Below are 17,048 nucleotides of genomic sequence, written 5' to 3' on the forward strand. Positions count from 1 at the left end.
TCAGTCACTTTAATCACTTAATTCTTCCACAATAATACTTTGAGAAATGAATTATTTCTTTTCCCACCACATTCCCAGGGGTTTGCATATACCCTATTTCCAACCTACGTCAAGTCATTATTATTCAGGTTAATGTTTTATTAATAGCTTATTTTAATTTAAAAATCAAGTAGCTTGCACTTCATCTGAGACATTAATTTATGTTCACCTCAACTCATAGCTGCAAGCTGAAACTGAAATGTTTCAAATATTTCACAAAGGCAATTTACTAATTGTCTATACCATAGGAGTTTGGTGTATTCTGTTTCTGTGACCACTTTGCAGAAGCAGCCTCTTCAGTTGTTTAGTATGAAAGAAATTCTTTAATTGCCTGCTTTGCCATACTATTTTGATATCTTACCACTTTCTCTAAGGTATTGAACCAAAGTGGAGCCTGTGTTTGTTCTAAGAGGCACATTAAATATCTCACATAATACAACCATTCCTTTTCAGTCTTTTCTTTCCTTTTCTGTTACTTTATTCAACTGTTGGGGTTCTGATTTAAATTACTGTGTTTTTTAGAGTATTCATGGAACAGAAAAGCATATTGCAATATTTAATTCCCAAAACAATGAGAGGAATCTCATAGTCCTCTGAGAGCAAAAACTAATTTGCTTATTTTAGAAAAGAAAGCTGAGTTTTTCAGCATTGGCTTGGTATAACAAATCTTTCTTGGTCTTTTCCTCTTCTATCATCCAGGCAAAGACAATAGGTTGAGTAAATTCTTCCAAGTCAATTTTTCTGCTGTGCAAGATTTGCCAAGTGTTGAATCATATCTTAGTGGCTTGTGCCTTTTTTGGTGGTCTTCCATTCAGATCCAACTTATTCTTAAATAGTTAATAACAGGTTTAAGCAATAGTTGAAAACATTTAATCATTTATAATCTTGTTAACATGAATAGAAGGGCATGAAAAATGGATTTTGAGTAAGTTCAAGCAGCAGCACAGAGAGTGGTGCCATCGACAGGCCCGGTACAACCTGAATGGATCAGTGATCTTCTGTACATTATTCAGCATCACTCATGAGTTAGAAACTTGTGTTGTTAAAATGATTTGCTGATTTTATGTAGGTTGACAGACTTGTGAAGTGTAGTGACAGTGGATGTATTTACAGTAGAACAGACTTCTGTAGAGATGTGGCACCTGTACACCAGTTTTTCTAGGCTCCCTGAATAAACTCCCTAGAAAGTTCCTTTGGCCATTTTCCTCTTCAAGCAGACACTGCTTACTTGGAAGATGTATCTGTCAAGATTAACTTCTTGCAAAATTAACAGTTCTGGTCCCTTCCTTTGGATTTTGTTATGTCATTTGAAGTTGCTGAGTGCTGCCCAGCCACGTGGTTACCAACAGGAACATGTTATCCCCTGTGGTGTGATCCCCTGCCCCTTTCCAGGGCTGCAGCTCTGTGTGCTCTGGGCTCCCTGTCAGCGTCACTCATAAAATGTCAGATGCCAGCAAGAATCTTCAAAATTTAGTGCACTGTAGAACTTCCACTGAGTTAAGGAGCTAATTGCTCCTCTGGTTCTCTTGGCTTCTCTAAGGCAGCTCCCTGCCAGGTCTTTGCAGTTGCCAGGTTGGGCTCCAGTTCCATTCTTAATGATATTGTTCTGGTAGCAGTAAGGATGGGAGAGGTATCAAATAACCAACTTTCCCAAGCAGAGCGTGGAAGCCACAGTGTGTAAGACAGAATGTCTTAGATGTATAAACAAGTTATATGTCAGTGTCATTAACCACATTCCCTTTTGGGTACTTGGTAGATAGATACAAAGCAATTCAGCCTGCTATCAGGCTTATTTTTATTACATTAGGGATGTGTTCTCTATAAGCCAAAGGTTCTGCTGCTTTCTGTTTCCCTGTGTTCTGCTTTTTTCCATCTGTGCAAGAGAACATACTTCGTATATTCCCCTTTCATTTCTCTGAGGGAGGAAGCATTACCCTGTCTGGAGCTGTGCCTTCTAGTTCCTTCTGATTCTGCAAGGTCTCCAGCAGCTGCTTCTTCTTCACACACCTTTGCTCAGACACTGTGGATGCACCCCTAATTACTTCAGTCTTTCTGTTGTGCTTTCTGTTTGGTTTTGTTCAGCTGTGGGATTGCAGCACTTCCTGGCTGTATTTCAGTTTAACTTCTGGCTGGACTTCTGCCTAGACCAGCAACTTTTGACTTAATGTACTCCATAGCAGCACTCATTGACTGACTGTGTCTGATCTGTGGGGTAAAATTGCACTCCTTTGCAATTTTATTTGTCATATATACACTTCCCAGAACTGCTTGATACACATTCTTTTTTAAAAAGAAAATAGCCTGCATATGAAGTTTTCTTTTTACCCTAAAAGGTAAAAAACCCTAAAAGTTTGGAGTTTTCCTTCCTCCCTATTCCCCTTAACTCTCCTAGACAGGTATTTTTTCCATTTTCACAAGAATTTGCAACTTTCAGCCACGTTCTTGCTGCCAGCTATCAGTGACTGATTCAAACACTCTGCCCTTTCAGAAAGGGAATCTTCATTTGTTTAAAAGTTATAGTGCCGTTTTCAAAGAGTAAATCAAAAGCTGTCTCTAAAGACTCTTTGTATATAGCATTCCTGTTCCTGTGTTAAAGAAGAAAACTTAGTCATAGGTGATGGTATTCTCATGTTTTAGGACTTGCACTCAAATGTCACAATATTTCTATAAGATTCTGTTGCATCCTGCATCTGGGGGTCCATCTAATGCCTTCCTTTAAACATAACATTTTTTTCTGCTGGGCTTTGTGGTGTTGCAAATTTATGAGACATGTGCATACAGATACCAAAATTTTCGAACTCATCTGTGTGAAATCTGAAAATTCAGACCACTATAAGAAGGCTGCTGTTGGAAAGGTCACCTGCACCTTGAATTAGATCATGTTATGCGATACATGAACTAAATCTTACAATGCAGTATGTTGGAATTGTGATGTGGCTTCAGGGTTAATCTAAGCTTGCCTTCTTGCACCCCAGTTTTTTGTTTCAGGTTAGTTCCATGCATTGATTATCTGTTCCATATTGGTCAGATTTTATGCCAAAATAGACATTCCATCTATGTAACTGATAACTTCACAACACTTGCATCCCTATGTGGTATTATTATTAACTGAGATTATTAAATTTTAGTTAAAGGAATTAGGAGGAGTGACCTCATTGCTCTCTAAAGAGGGGGAAAGTGGAGAGGAGGGAGCAACTGAGCTCTTCTTCCTGGGATGCAGGGACAGGATATATGGGAATGGTCCAAAGCTGCACCAAGGGAGGTTCAGACAAGACATCATGAAGCATTTCTTTATTGTGAGGGTGGTCGACACTGGAACAGGCTTCCTTGAGGGACAATCAATGTCCGGGGCTTGTCAGTGTTTAGGAGGCGTTTAACAACATTTAACAGTTGGTCAGCCCTGAGATAGTCAGACAATGGCAGTGATGGTCACTGTGGGTCCCTTGGAAGTGAAAGGGCTATAGTCTGTTCTATTCTATGCTATCTTTTAGCAAAGCAAGTAGGATTTCTCCATTCTCAGCATTTCACAGGGATGATAAAACCAGTAACTCACTTGGTTTCACATGTCTTTGGGTTTTTCATTGCATGTTTGCATTATTTAATGCTTGAAGAGTACTACTGGAGCTGTAGTAATTTTGTTTATAGTTTCTACCTTCTACAGCAGTACTCCTTTGAGTTTCTTCTCAGAAACTGCCTAAAACTACACACTACTTTTTCAATGTGTTCAGATCCCTGACCATTTCACATATTTGGAAACATTGAAACATGTCAGAAACATTAAAAAAAACACCTCATGTCATTCCCATGTCTCATGACATGTAACATTGTATTCAAACATATAACTGCACATTCTCTGGGACCTGAAGTTTGCTGATACTCTTTCTCTACTGCTGCTTCCTGTGAATTTGTATTTATCCTCCTTGTCTAGTGCCAGGGCATGTGATCTGCAGTTAACTTCCAAAGGTAGCATTCCCTTAACAATCTGCAAAATTAATTCATATTATTAACAAAAATAATGAACTTGGTGTGAGTGAAGCACTGTTGCTTTCCTATGCTTTTGGTCTAGGATTTCATGATTCAATATAGAAACAACATCACAATTCTCTTAACTCCTCTTCCTGTTGACACACTGAATTACTTTGATCTTATTAGTACACTGAATATAGCAGATTTGTTTACTTTTGGAGATTTTAATTGCCTCTGTCCTTACAACTTTACTAGCAGACCTCATTGTAACATTAATCTCTCTCCTTCCCTGTCACATCCAATCTTTTCCTCAGAAGAAACTTACAGTTGCACTTTTGTGTTCCACAGGTTAGGAAGGATCTCTGGAGGCCACCTGGTCCAACTCTGTGCTCAAAGTCAAACAAGTTTTGGTGTTATATCAGATTGTTCAGGTTCTTGTGCAGTTGAATTTTGAGAATTTCCAAAGATGGAGTTTTTTCAACTCCACTTGACAGTGTGCACCTTTGCCCAATTCTTACTATTCTTTTCTTACAAAATAGTATTTCTGGTATTTCATCTTGTCTGGTGACTCTTGTCCTTTCACTCTGTACCCCTTAGAGGTAAAACCTCATTTCAGCTTCTGTTGAAGCCAACCATTTATCCATCCCTGACCTGAACAATTCCAGTTCTCTCAGCTTCTCTTGAGCATCATGTGAGCATCTTGGTTGTCTTCCATGAAGCTGGGGAATGTTTGGTATTTTTTGTGCACCGAGGACCCCGAAGTTAGTCGTAGTATTCCATATATGGCTTCACAAATGACAGATGGGGAGGAAATGTACTTCCCTCAACCTACTGGCTGTGCATTTACCAACACATACTTGCACATAGTCACTGCCAAGGCTGGGTGCTCATTCCTCTCTGCTTGGCTTGTCCACCAGGGCTGTCAGGTCCTCTATTCTCATGGTGATTTCTAGATGGTGAGTGCATCCTATTCTTTTGTGTGGTGCTGTTCCATCCCAGCTACTGCACTTTGCGCTTGCTGTTGTTGAACTGTGAGCTTCCTGTCAGCTCATTACTCATCCTGTCTGGGTTACTCATAGAAGCCACCCTGCCCTGCAGGATATCAGCTCTGAACTTAAAAACATTGTCTGTGACTCCAGCAACTTTTCCACTTACCTGGTAATTCATCTGTGCAATCCATGTCAGCCTGGCTTGGTTACAAAGATACTTTGAGATGCTGTGTTGGAAGTCATGCTGCAGTCAAGGAAATTTACTGCTTTCCCTTTGTCCACCAAGACAGATATCTCATCATTGAAGGAAAACAGGTTAGTCAAACACAGTTTGTCCTTTTTAGATCCATTCTGGCTGTTCTTATCCTTCCATGTGCATCATGTAGTAGATTCCTGAAGGATTTTACTCCGTGATCATCTTGGGCAGTGTGGTCAGGCTGCTGTTCCACCCTGTAGCGTCCTTGTTGCCCTTTTAAAACATGGACGTGACATTTGCGCTGTAGCAGTCATCACCTTCCCAAGTTGCCATGAGCTTTCAAAGCTGATAGAGAACAGCCTGGTAATGGTCTTGACTGGTTTTTTCAGCACACTTGCACACTTGGATGTATCCTGTATTGTCTCAAGACTTGGTATATGCCAGGTTTGCTTTACTGGTCTTTAAGTCTTAATTTTCTCTATGGTGATACTGTGCTGCCCCACGCTCTGCTGTTGGCTTCAAAGAGTTGGGACACCTCTGAGCAGGGCTTGAGAGTGAAGTGAAGCAAAAAAGGCATCAACAGCCTTGATCTTTTCCATGTCCCTGGTACTAGATCACCTCCCTCACTGAGAGCAGTGGGACAATATTTGCCTCATTATTTCTTTATGGCAAATGTATTTATAGAGTCTCTTGTTTACCTTCATAATCCTGCCTAGTTTCACTTCCAGCTGAGCTTGGCTTTCCCAGTTCCATCTTTTCTTGTTTGGGAGATTCCTGCTGGAATAACCCAGCTCAGCTTCCATGTTCCAAACCTTTTCCCCTTTTGTGCTTGAGCTGAGGCAGAGATTGCCCATTTAGGCAGACTGGCTCCTTGCCATTCCTGCTCGATTTCTAGCTAACTAGAACAGATTGTTCTTGTGCTATGAACATGTCATCTTTGAAGATCAGCCCACTCCTCTGCCCTTCACAGCAGCTTTTCATGGGATCCTGCCAGTGAGTTTTCCAAATGAGCCATGGTCTGTTCTCCTGAAGTCCAAGGTCTGCTATTTTCCTTCTTCAGGTCTGCTCGAGTCCTGAATTCCACCATCTCACAGTTTCTTCTGCCAAGTCTGCCACAGACTTTGTCTTCCTGAGCCAGTTCATTCTTGTTCGTGAGTAATAAATCAGAGTGCCTCCCTGATTTGGCTTATTGCTTGTTTGGAAGAAAAGAAGTGTTCCTGATGGTCAGGCATCTCCTGGATTGCTTATAGCCTGCCAAGCTGCTCTTCATGAATATGTAGGAATGGTTAAGCTATTTACTAGATCTTCTTATCATTAACTCCCTTAGACCATGTCATCTTTAATGTCATACTGGATTAACTGTATTTCTGATCCTTTTCTCTCCTGTATTCAGATCTGAGATCCTCTTTAATGCCTTTCTAGGGATAAAATTCCATGGTATTTGACCCTAAACAGGGATCTCACAATATAAACCTCTACCCCTCTCTGAATATAAGTATCCACAGCTTTTCATACAATTTCATGCTCTTCCCTGGTAGAGTTCTTGCTCCAGCCACCTGTTTGCTTTGTTTCGTTCTTCCTCTAAGTGTGTGTAGGGGCTTGTCATGTCTCAGATTACCTCTAGTATTATGGATTCTATTCACTGATTCCATTATCTTTTGTCTCGTAATAAGAATACATTTTAAAAATGCATTTAGCCAGGAATGCATTCATAACATGCTTTATTTACAAAAGTAGAGTCTAGGACCTTGTGTGATTTTAGAACTTGTCAGAGATCAGAATTCTACTGTTTCCCCTTTTACAGATTCCACGACTGCCAGTAAGACACATACTGACAGGCAGTGCTTATCTGCAGAACGCTGATCAGAGCGTTGTAGGCATCATTTTAAGAAGTTAGAACTACACACGTGGTGAACACCAAAAAAGCACTTTGAGATGGCCATTTGCATGGAATGGATGAGTGCATGTCTCAGGTCTTTGTGTGATGTGCAGTTGTACATGAAGGTTCCTGAGTGTCATTCCTTGCCATGGGAATGCTGTTGAACCCTCCGGGTGTGTGGGAGCAGGTTGCACCTGCAGTGCTCTTTGTGTACCACGTACTCCACCCCAGCATTGTCAGTGGAGGGTCAGTGGATCCTGGGAGTGCAGCGGGTAGCAAGGCATGATCGAAAATTCCAGATAGGCATCTCTGGCTCTCTTCATTACCAGAGTCTTCCCAGAAGCTTGTGAGTGATTATTAGAGGTGTGAAATAAGAGTGAGCAAAAGATGAAAGATATTTCAGTTGTTACAGCTAAAGGCAGAGGGTTAATAGTTTCCAAAGAATAATGAAAGGGGATATGAATAGTGACTACAGATTTCAAGAATTACCAAGAAGGCTCTAAACTATTTGAATAGTTTATATTCTAGTTTATATTATAGTTTAGCTCTATTCTATTTGAATAAAAATAGCTTATTTTTACTCGAAACAAATAGCTAAAATTCTGTATTCTGTTAATACATGCATTATCACAACTTCTGTTTGACTTGTTTTAGATGAGAAGATTGTGGAAAAAATCCGAGCTTTACAAATGAAAGCTGAAGACTATGATGTTGTTAAGGTGATTGGAAGAGGGGCTTTTGGAGAAGTGCAGCTGGTAAGAATATAAAGATGTAATGTTTAGACAGATTAACAGCTTTAGCCAAAACCTTCCGCAGTCTTTATGTTTTATATTTAAAAATTCATTCTTAAAAAGAACAAGTGTAATTTTCTTTGTATTGAGAGATTGTTTCTGTGCATAGTAAACAGTAAATCTGAGTTTAAAATATGATGGATAGGAAGGGAAGAACTCAGGAATGTTTTCTATCCTTTGATCAAAATCAAAAAGGCATTTCATGGCAATTCTAAATCTTTTTGGCCACAAGTATCATGGTATAATAGCATCTAAAACCTTCTGCAAAAGAGCAGGCGAACACTGCAACAAAAGATTGTTGTTTTGTTCTTATAATTGTGATGCTTGTATGATGCATTGTATTTTAAGTGACATGACTCACTGGATTGTTAAAAGATTCTTTTTTTAACGTTGTCCCCTCGTCATTGTATGCAATATAATATCTACAGTATGAATGGGATTACTTTTAAAATTTCTATTGCAGAGAAATTCTGTTATAAAAAAGGTAATCAAACTACAAAAAGTAACTTGGTGTATCACGCGTAGTCTGATTTTTGTTTAATTTTGATTTTTCTAGGACTTCCAAGTCCTACTGTGTGATAACTGGCACAAAAATGTGAACATATGTATAAGATGGATTGATATGTCAGTTTTGAAATAAGCATTGGATGTAAGTGCCAGATAGAATCTAGAATGCAAACATTAGAGACAAGTTATCATGAGCTAACAGATAACTGCACCAGCTGATCCATGGTGATTTTCTGTGTGGGTATTTTTAGAGGAAGACAGTTATGAAGCAAGTCAATGGAAGGGGGAGCAACTCATTTGCTGCAATTGAAGCTTGTTATCTTGTTACCATGAGGTAACAATAATCACCTTTTTGCTTCTACTTGTTGACCTGGAACTGGCATTTTACTGCTCTGTGGTAATTTTGCACTAGGAAGCTGGGAAAATCATAGTCTTGTAATGTAAAACCATTTTGGAAAATATAAAGATGTGTTGGAGTTTTGTTGAGGAATGTGTTAAGATCTAAGCTGTGAAGGTAGGTACAGAGGTGTATAATGACAATAAATTTATGATCCATTTATAAATGTCTTTGTATTTTCCATATTAGTGTGGCTGAAATTTATTAGAACTGGAAAAAACCCCTCTGACTAGCCTAATATTTGCATGACTCATGGGTAATTTTCAAATTTGGATGTGATTAGTATGGCAGATAGCAACATCTAATCAGCAGTTTTTATTAATCTGTGTCATTTTTTAAGACAACTTCATTCAAGTCCAGTAACATGAGAATGTAGCACCCTCTTCCCTATTTCTCGCAAGGTAATTTACACTTGGTTTTTGTCCAGACGAGTGAATGAAGTATGGAGTGGAGTATTTAATTTTCTAGCAAGGCTTTAAAGAATTGTTATGTATATTTATATGATTTTATATCCTTGTAGGCAAGAAATTAAAAACAAAACATTAAGCAGAATCTTACTCTGTGAAGGGGCTGTTGCAGGGTGTTTGTAAGAAAACAGTCTACTCCATGTCTTTTCAATGACAGTCACATCAAATGGTTTATTTTTAAGTCTTATATTAGACATTTGTATCTTTACATTAATCCACATGGAGGAGTGAATAGAGATGCTCCTGATGCACTGGCATGTGAAGTTAGTGAAAAATCAAGTTGTAGGGAGCAGAGTTTCTTGTCTGTTTGTTGAGGGGGCAGGAGATGAAAAAGAGCAAGTCCCAATAAGAGAAGTCATGTGCCATTTTTAGAGGTCACACTCATATATTTCCTGGAAGAACCCAAGAGAATTATATTTTTGATGTGCTTCAAGAATGAAAATACATTGTTTTCGGATGTGTGTTTCTTAAGAACAGAAGGGGATTTTTTTAAACTATTTTCTTTTTAACATTTCATTTCAAATAGAAAGTCCTGATTTGTTCTGTGAATTCTTTTTCTTAATTTGCCATGTCATACACAATTTAAATTTTTAAGAAGAGGTGATTTTTTGTAGCGTACATACTGCAGTTGGGCACTTTGAGGGATCTGAAGACAAACTTTATTTTTCATTTGTCTGACCATTAAAATGTAATGGCAAAATGCCTAGTAACCTGGGCATACAGTGATGGGGTTTGGGTTGCATTGTTGTCATGTTTGGTTTTTTTAATCTTTAATAAGCCCTTCAAAAAAGCAAGAATCCTTGGTATTGGAAAGAAACTTCTGTGTTTATATAGAGCTCTTCTGTATTTCATGTCAGTTTAAAAGAACATTTTTTCTGGAGAGTAAAAATACAAGTAGAAATCATAATGTTATGCAGTCTTAAATACAACTGCAGATCTGAACTAATATTAGCTGGTGATGTGGACATATGTACCTCAATTTTTTGCCTCACAAGGTATGGTACAAGTTTAAACTCTTGAGCTAAGCTCTATCTATTTCTACTCCATTCAAAATGTTAATACCACTGTTGCAGATGATGGATTTGCGGTAATGAAAATATTTTGCAACACTTTCTGTGATCAAAATAGAAATTTGCTTCAGTGGGGATTAAACACAGAAAGAACCATAAATAAAACATGATTAAATACATAAGTTAAATTAATGAATGTTGTGTTATCAGTATGTGTTATTGTGCATAAGAATTGTACCCCAAATATTTATTATATGTTTCTAATGATTATATTAATATGCTCATTTTTTGGCTTTTCTAATGCTTGCAGCATAAAATAGTCAGCTATGATCTCTTTTTGTTTCCCTTAGTCTTCTGCTTCAGTATAGCAGTATAGTATTTTCATGCTAAAGATGTGAAGCAATCAGTTTTCCAGATTCTGTCAAGAAAGTCAAATACATTCTCTGTGTTGTGGCTTACAGCTAGATTTTTTTTTTTAAAAGGCTTGATTTTTCCTCTTCCTCTCTGCTCCAAAAAATTTTAAAAAATAGTCCAGTTAAAGAGAGATCAGATGACTCTGGTCTCAGCATCTGACTGTGGTGGAGAAACAATTTCCTTATAAATCCAGAAGTATTAAACTCTACAGTTGTGCTTTGGCCTCTGGTTTTGCTGGGTCTGTAGTGATGGGGAAAGCTAAGAAAATGATTGCAGGCTGCCAGATCACTTCTTCTCTTACGCAGTGCCGTGAATAAAAGTGACTGGTGTCTAGGGCAGACAGAAAAATTGAATTATGGTGCTTAATATGTTACTTCTGGTTTTATGCAGAAACGGTTATTTATGAAAGCACATCCTGAGTTCCTCTTGTTTGTTTTCACTTGTGGAAAATCATCTTGATGTGAAATTTATCCTTAGTGCCTTTTCCCCGGTCTAACCATGAGGGACTGTAATGTTGCAGTGACACAGCAGACTAACCTGCTCATGTACTGGAAGAGAAAACTAAAGCAAAGTTAACACTTCCTTGTGTTTGGGTGCTACAGCATGGTCTGGGTGACAGTCTTCACTGTCTGATTTCTTAACGTTGCAAACCAGTGGTTGTCATGGCCTGCATAAACAGATGGTATATTTTCATTAAGTGCTTTGTTATTAGGTTTAATTCCCCATCCAGTGCTGATGTACAGTTCTGAAGTAAAGCAGATAAAGCAGTCATGTTTTATTACCTGAAAAATTGTCAGGATGTGAACTTTGATGCCCTATCTGTAGTCATTTCTTATGTCTTTATTAAGTATTTTAGGATACCTGTAATTACTTCAAGCCTTAGAGTTCATTTCAAAACTCCACTCTAGGATCGTAATTTTTTTTCAAAATCATAAAAGAGACAGTATCATTACCAATTCTGTGTACTAAATATGATAACTTCAGATGGATGTGTTACTTTCTTTGCCTACAGATTGTCTTCCCATGTGAATGCTGGGGAAATTATGGATGCATTTTGTTTATTGAAAGTATTAGATTGTTGAAGCAAAGTAGAGTGAAATTCTTTTTTCTTAATGCATTTTTATGAGTTAAACAAGGTCATGTTACTCAGTGCTAATGGCATGAAGGGATTTTCCTACCTATTTTGAGAGTTACTCTGGTGAGCTACAGTTTAAATTTGGCAGTTCATTTTAACAGTTGGAAGAAATTGAAACATCATGACAGTTTAATACATGAATAATCTGCTGTATGAGCCAATATCAGTATGTACAAATATAGCTCTGAGTAAAGAGCTCCAAAGGCTGTCTCCAGGGGCCATGGTGCTGATGGAAGGAGGAATGTCAGCGGTGGGTCTGCTCACCTGCAAGGTGTGCCAAGACACACTCAGCCTCTGGGTGTGCCAGTATACTTGTTATTGCTTTGGCTTTGTACAGAGAAAGAGTCTATCTTGAAATTTTCTCAAGAAATCATTTAGCCAATAACCCACTGGCACTATTTAGAGAGGTGTACAGAGTGATTTTGGGCCCCCCACCTCTCTTTACTTTGCCTCTCCATTCAGGCTGTGCTGACTTTGAAGAATTTTTTTCTCCAAGTCATGGGACACAGTTGTTTTTCTACATGCAGGCAGCTATTCTGACGGCACCTAGGGAAGAGTACACAGCAGCTTTAGGAATTGTAAACTACTAAATACATTGCAGGAGTTCAATGTGAAGTTTCACAGAAAATGCATCTTCAATTAAACAATATTTTTTGAGGCTTCTGGTCTTTATGTTTCTTCTGGTTTTGGGCAGGATTACAAAAGCTCTACTTAGGGGAGTATAGTTTGTGGTGTACCACCAAGTCTTTGTAAATAATCCCATGTGGGATTAGTAAATGGGAAGAAGTTCATTTTTAAAATACTGTTTTAACACACCTTCAGTTGCTGACTAATTACTATCCTAAAATATGCTTATAGAGTTGTTAATGCACATAAATACCATGTTTCTATTCTGGTGTTAGGTTGGGGGTTTTTTGATCTGGTTGTTTATTAGTGTTAAACTATGCAAGATACTAATAATAAAACCTTTGCAGCTGTATTTTGAATGCAAAAAGCCCCAATTTCAAGAACAGCAACTCCTCAAATAATCCTCTTTCTTTCCATGTTCTTGCTTTTTGCAAGAGCACTCTTTCCACCTGATGCTTCTATTCCTTCAGCAATATTAATTTTCACAGCTCCTCAGGAGCAGGAGACTGATGCTCTCAGATCTGTAGGTGCCTCTCTGAAGCTTTGCTCTGCAGATGTCATGGACCTGCATCTCCAGGTGTTCAGAAAAGCCCATTAAACATTCTTTGAAGTAACACACTTAAACTCAGATATTGAGCAAAACTAAGAAGTTAGGAGATGTGCTTTATTTACTAGATATGAGTGGTTTTAAATGCACCAGAAAATCATAACTTCAGTTTGTGGTGCATTTCACAATTTTCATGAATCAATTTCACAAACTAGTCCACTGAATTTTTTATTTTAACTGGAAAAAAATATGCAGAACTTAAGGTCCTGATGACTCAGACTTCTTACAGCTGAATACTTCTCATCTTGATTTCTGTAAGAAACACTCAAGAATGTAAAAAACCTGTTCCTTTAATAGTTTTTTCATAAAATAGGATGTCTCATGATTAATTAGCTGAGTAATGACTGCAGTGTGCAATTTAAGGATTTGGTTTCTTGTCTGAATTCAGACGAGGTTTTCAAAAATGTTTTCATATTTTGTAATAAAAGCTTTAATTCCAGTTTTCCAACAAGATTTATTGTACTAATTTTGCACCATTTCAAATTAATTTAAGAACTGTTTAGGAAAATAAATAGGAGCAATCATGTTTTGGTGTAAAATAAAAATTGGTAGAGGCTGAAGCAGACTGCTTGCCCAGTTTCTAACATGAATGAATTCAATGGCTAGACAGTGTTAAGAATAAGAAAATAAAAGCAGAGTTAGGCTTTATTTCTTGTTATGGTGGGGTTTTTTGAGCAGCTGTTAAACTTTTCCTTTTAGGTTTGGAAGTTCTCAAATCCTTACTGTGTAGAAAATTGGGTGTATGAAGACCTGGAGGCATCACATCCTAGAAAGGAATTTGCACATAGCAGAAACATCCTGTGCTCGTACTCAGATTTTTAACAAGGCATTTGAAAAAGGTTGATTCTCTTCTTTCTCAACCAACAGGTTCGCCATAAAATGACACAGAAGGTTTATGCAATGAAGCTACTTAGTAAATTTGAAATGATCAAGAGATCAGATTCAGCCTTTTTCTGGGAAGAAAGAGATATCATGGCCTTTGCCAACAGCCCGTGGGTGGTTCAGGTAAGGAAGAGGCGTAAAAGTAAAATAATAACAACAGCATGATGCTGATGCCATAAATACTTCCCAGTCTTGAGCTGGTTTTGAATTTACATTTAAACTCAAATCAAGGTTTAGGTTAAGATTTTTACTTTTGAAAAATTACATTTTTATAGCAATTTCACTAAGTTTTGTATTTTTGGCTGTAAAAAAAGTAGATTAATTTGCATTTTAGTCACTACAAAATGCATCATAAAACAGAATTAAATAGATTTTTGAAATGCCTACATAATTATTTGGAATAAAAGGAAGTTATCTTTCCAACTGTGAAAAATTCTGTATAGGAATGTAGAAACAAAAGTGATTGGTATTTCGAGTCTTTCCTCATGCTACAGTCAGTTGATCACAGGCAGTTGGTATTAAGAGTGCTTTAAATAGTCGCTCCTTTCAGCTGCAGTTTGATAGATGGATGAGTGTGCAGTCCTGGTCTCCTGCAAGACAAGGGGCTGTAGCAGTGCTTTCCTTGAAATCATCTTCTCAGAGTGGTCGGTTCTGAGCATCAGCATTCAGCATATCCAAGTAGTGGAGAGTTGACTTTGTCATCTGGCCTTGACCACCGTCACTTGCAGCTGTCTTGTGACATATGTCATCAAAATGCTGTCATGTGAACGATGCCTTTGGGAACAATCAGTACTGATTAGTGCATTTGGTGTAATTGGTAAATTGCATCAGTTAACAAAAGGAGTACTGCAAGCATGTGCTTGGAGAAATTGTTAGTCCTTAATTTTTTAAAATAAATAATTTAAATACTCTCATATATATATATTGCCATGCTTCTGTATATTTAATAAGACTGTTTAATGCTGTAATTCTGTATATTTAATAAGACTGGCTTTAAGCTTTCCATATATTTTCCTAACACTTTACCTTTTATACAAAGGTGTTCTGCTCTTTGAGCATGTTCTATGCTCTTGCCTATATTCAGCAGAAATACTTATATAGATGATTTTTTAATGTAGTTCTTTGTTCTAGTGACAGTAATTTTCAGGAACTATTTTTCACATGCAGTTGAAAGTAATGAGAAATTCATGACTTGGATTTTCAAAGGAAACTGTCACAAGCAGGATATAAGTGTGTGTATGCATTTGTAAATAGCAAATGAACTAAAGTGTAGTTGCAATTGTGCTTTCTATGATTAAGTGTATTAGTGTGATATATTTAGGTGATGTGGTCCAGTGGGGTAGGACATTGAGTTGGTTTGAAGAAAACGTAGGTCCTGTTCTGATCTAGAAACTGGGACAGATCACACTGCTTCTCTCTGTCTAGTTTTTAATGTGAAAAACAAATGAAACAAGAACCCTACATAGTTTTAAATTTTTTTAATTAAATCCCTTGAGGACAATAACAGAAGTGCTGTAAAAAGACATAGTGCTGTTATTTATTATTACATTAATATCTCTATGTATGACAAAATAGATTATTTTGAATCTTCATTTGGATTTTAATGACCCAATGCATTATTGTACTATATATTGCATATATTATCCATTTGTGCAAACAAATACAGTGCAACTTATATGTATTAAAATGTATATTTCTAATCTAGGTCTTCTGTCACTAGTTATACAAGTAATTTTAATCTAAAGGTTGAATCTCCATAATGACATACTTGCCTTTCATGGTTCCTCATCCTCAGTCTCCCTGATTCTGTCCTTTCCACACATCCTATTTTTCAATTGCCATTTAGGTTTATGTGTGTAATTTAAAGATGTGAATGATTTTAGTTTTTAAGGTAAGGCAGTATTCCCTTTGAAAAAAGGTGAGACTTTCAGAGACTTTTTCACAACAGTCATTGAACATTTGATAGTAATGCTTTCTGCTGGGCTGGGCTATTTTCAGATCTGATTATCACCGAGTGGAATCTCTAAAACTTCAGCAGTCTAGGTCCAAAATACATTTTAAAGAGACTGAACTTACTTTCACTATCATGGCAGTGGAAACATACACACTGCAAGTTACACCACACCAGTATTTTATTGTTAAGGACAGTTTTTTTGTACTGTGTTATAGATGTATTCAGGAACATTTTGGTTTTATTTTTTATTTCAATATGTGTTGATTTAGGCAAAGTCAGCAGTGACTTTGCAAACATGTACAGAGATAAAGAATTTATAATATGGAAAATTTGGAAACAGTCTAAGATGCTGCTCACTGTTCATCTGTTTTCAAATCAGAACATGATGCTTCCTTTTGCAGATTTGATACTTTGCATTTTGAGTCAGTGATACTTCTTAATGCAAAGAAAAATGGAGATGGACAGATAGATGGATGCATGCCTGTAGTATTAAAATAATCAGGAAATATTTTTTACTTTCTCAAAAATTATACTGAGGGAGTTCAGTAAATTTCAAGGTACTCTCATAATTAATAGAAAAATGTATATTGATAGAATTGATATTAATAGAAATGTAACAATTAATAATAATTAATATTAATGATACTAATAGAACAATGTCTATTTTAATGTATATTTTAATTTATAATGTATATTTTAATTTATATTAATGCAGATTAAAAATAATCTTGAAAATCTATTTTCAGGTTTAATGAAACTTCAAGGTAAAAGGCTTTCTTCTTTTCCCTAGCTGTCTGAAAATTAACTGCCTTTTTTCCTTTCCATTTTTTAATGTTGCAGCTATTTTGTGCCTTTCAAGATGACAAATATTTGTACATGGTGATGGAATACATGCCAGGTGGAGATCTTGTAAACCTTATGAGCAATTACGATGTGCCTGAGAAATGGGCCAAGTTCTACACAGCTGAAGTTGTTCTTGCTCTTGATGCAATTCACTCCATGGGCTTGATACACAGAGATGTGAAGCCTGACAATATGCTTCTAGATAAGCATGGGCATCTGAAGCTGGCAGATTTTGGCACTTGCATGAAAATGGATGAAGTAAGTATGCAACTGAATAATTTACCATCTATTAAATTGTAATTCTAAATTACATTCATATCTAAGGTTATTTTCTTATGAAGTATA

At 37.0% G+C, this 17,048-nt stretch overlaps 1 protein-coding gene across 2 annotated transcripts in view; it reads left to right on the forward strand.

Moving 5' to 3' along the window:
- ROCK2 (Rho associated coiled-coil containing protein kinase 2) overlaps positions 1–17,048 on the forward strand; it is a 95,652-nt gene that overhangs the window by 43,335 nt on the left and 35,269 nt on the right. For both annotated transcript variants that reach the window (XM_063424764.1, XM_063424762.1), the window contains exons 3-5: positions 7,724–7,824; positions 13,892–14,029; positions 16,701–16,961. In XM_063424764.1, coding sequence (XP_063280834.1) covers positions 7,724–7,824; positions 13,892–14,029; positions 16,701–16,961 — 500 coding nt within the window. The remainder of the gene's footprint in view (positions 1–7,723; positions 7,825–13,891; positions 14,030–16,700; positions 16,962–17,048) is intronic.

Source organism: Prinia subflava, chromosome 2 (assembly GCF_021018805.1).
Source record: "Prinia subflava isolate CZ2003 ecotype Zambia chromosome 2, Cam_Psub_1.2, whole genome shotgun sequence".
Taxonomy (NCBI): domain Eukaryota; kingdom Metazoa; phylum Chordata; class Aves; order Passeriformes; family Cisticolidae; genus Prinia; species Prinia subflava.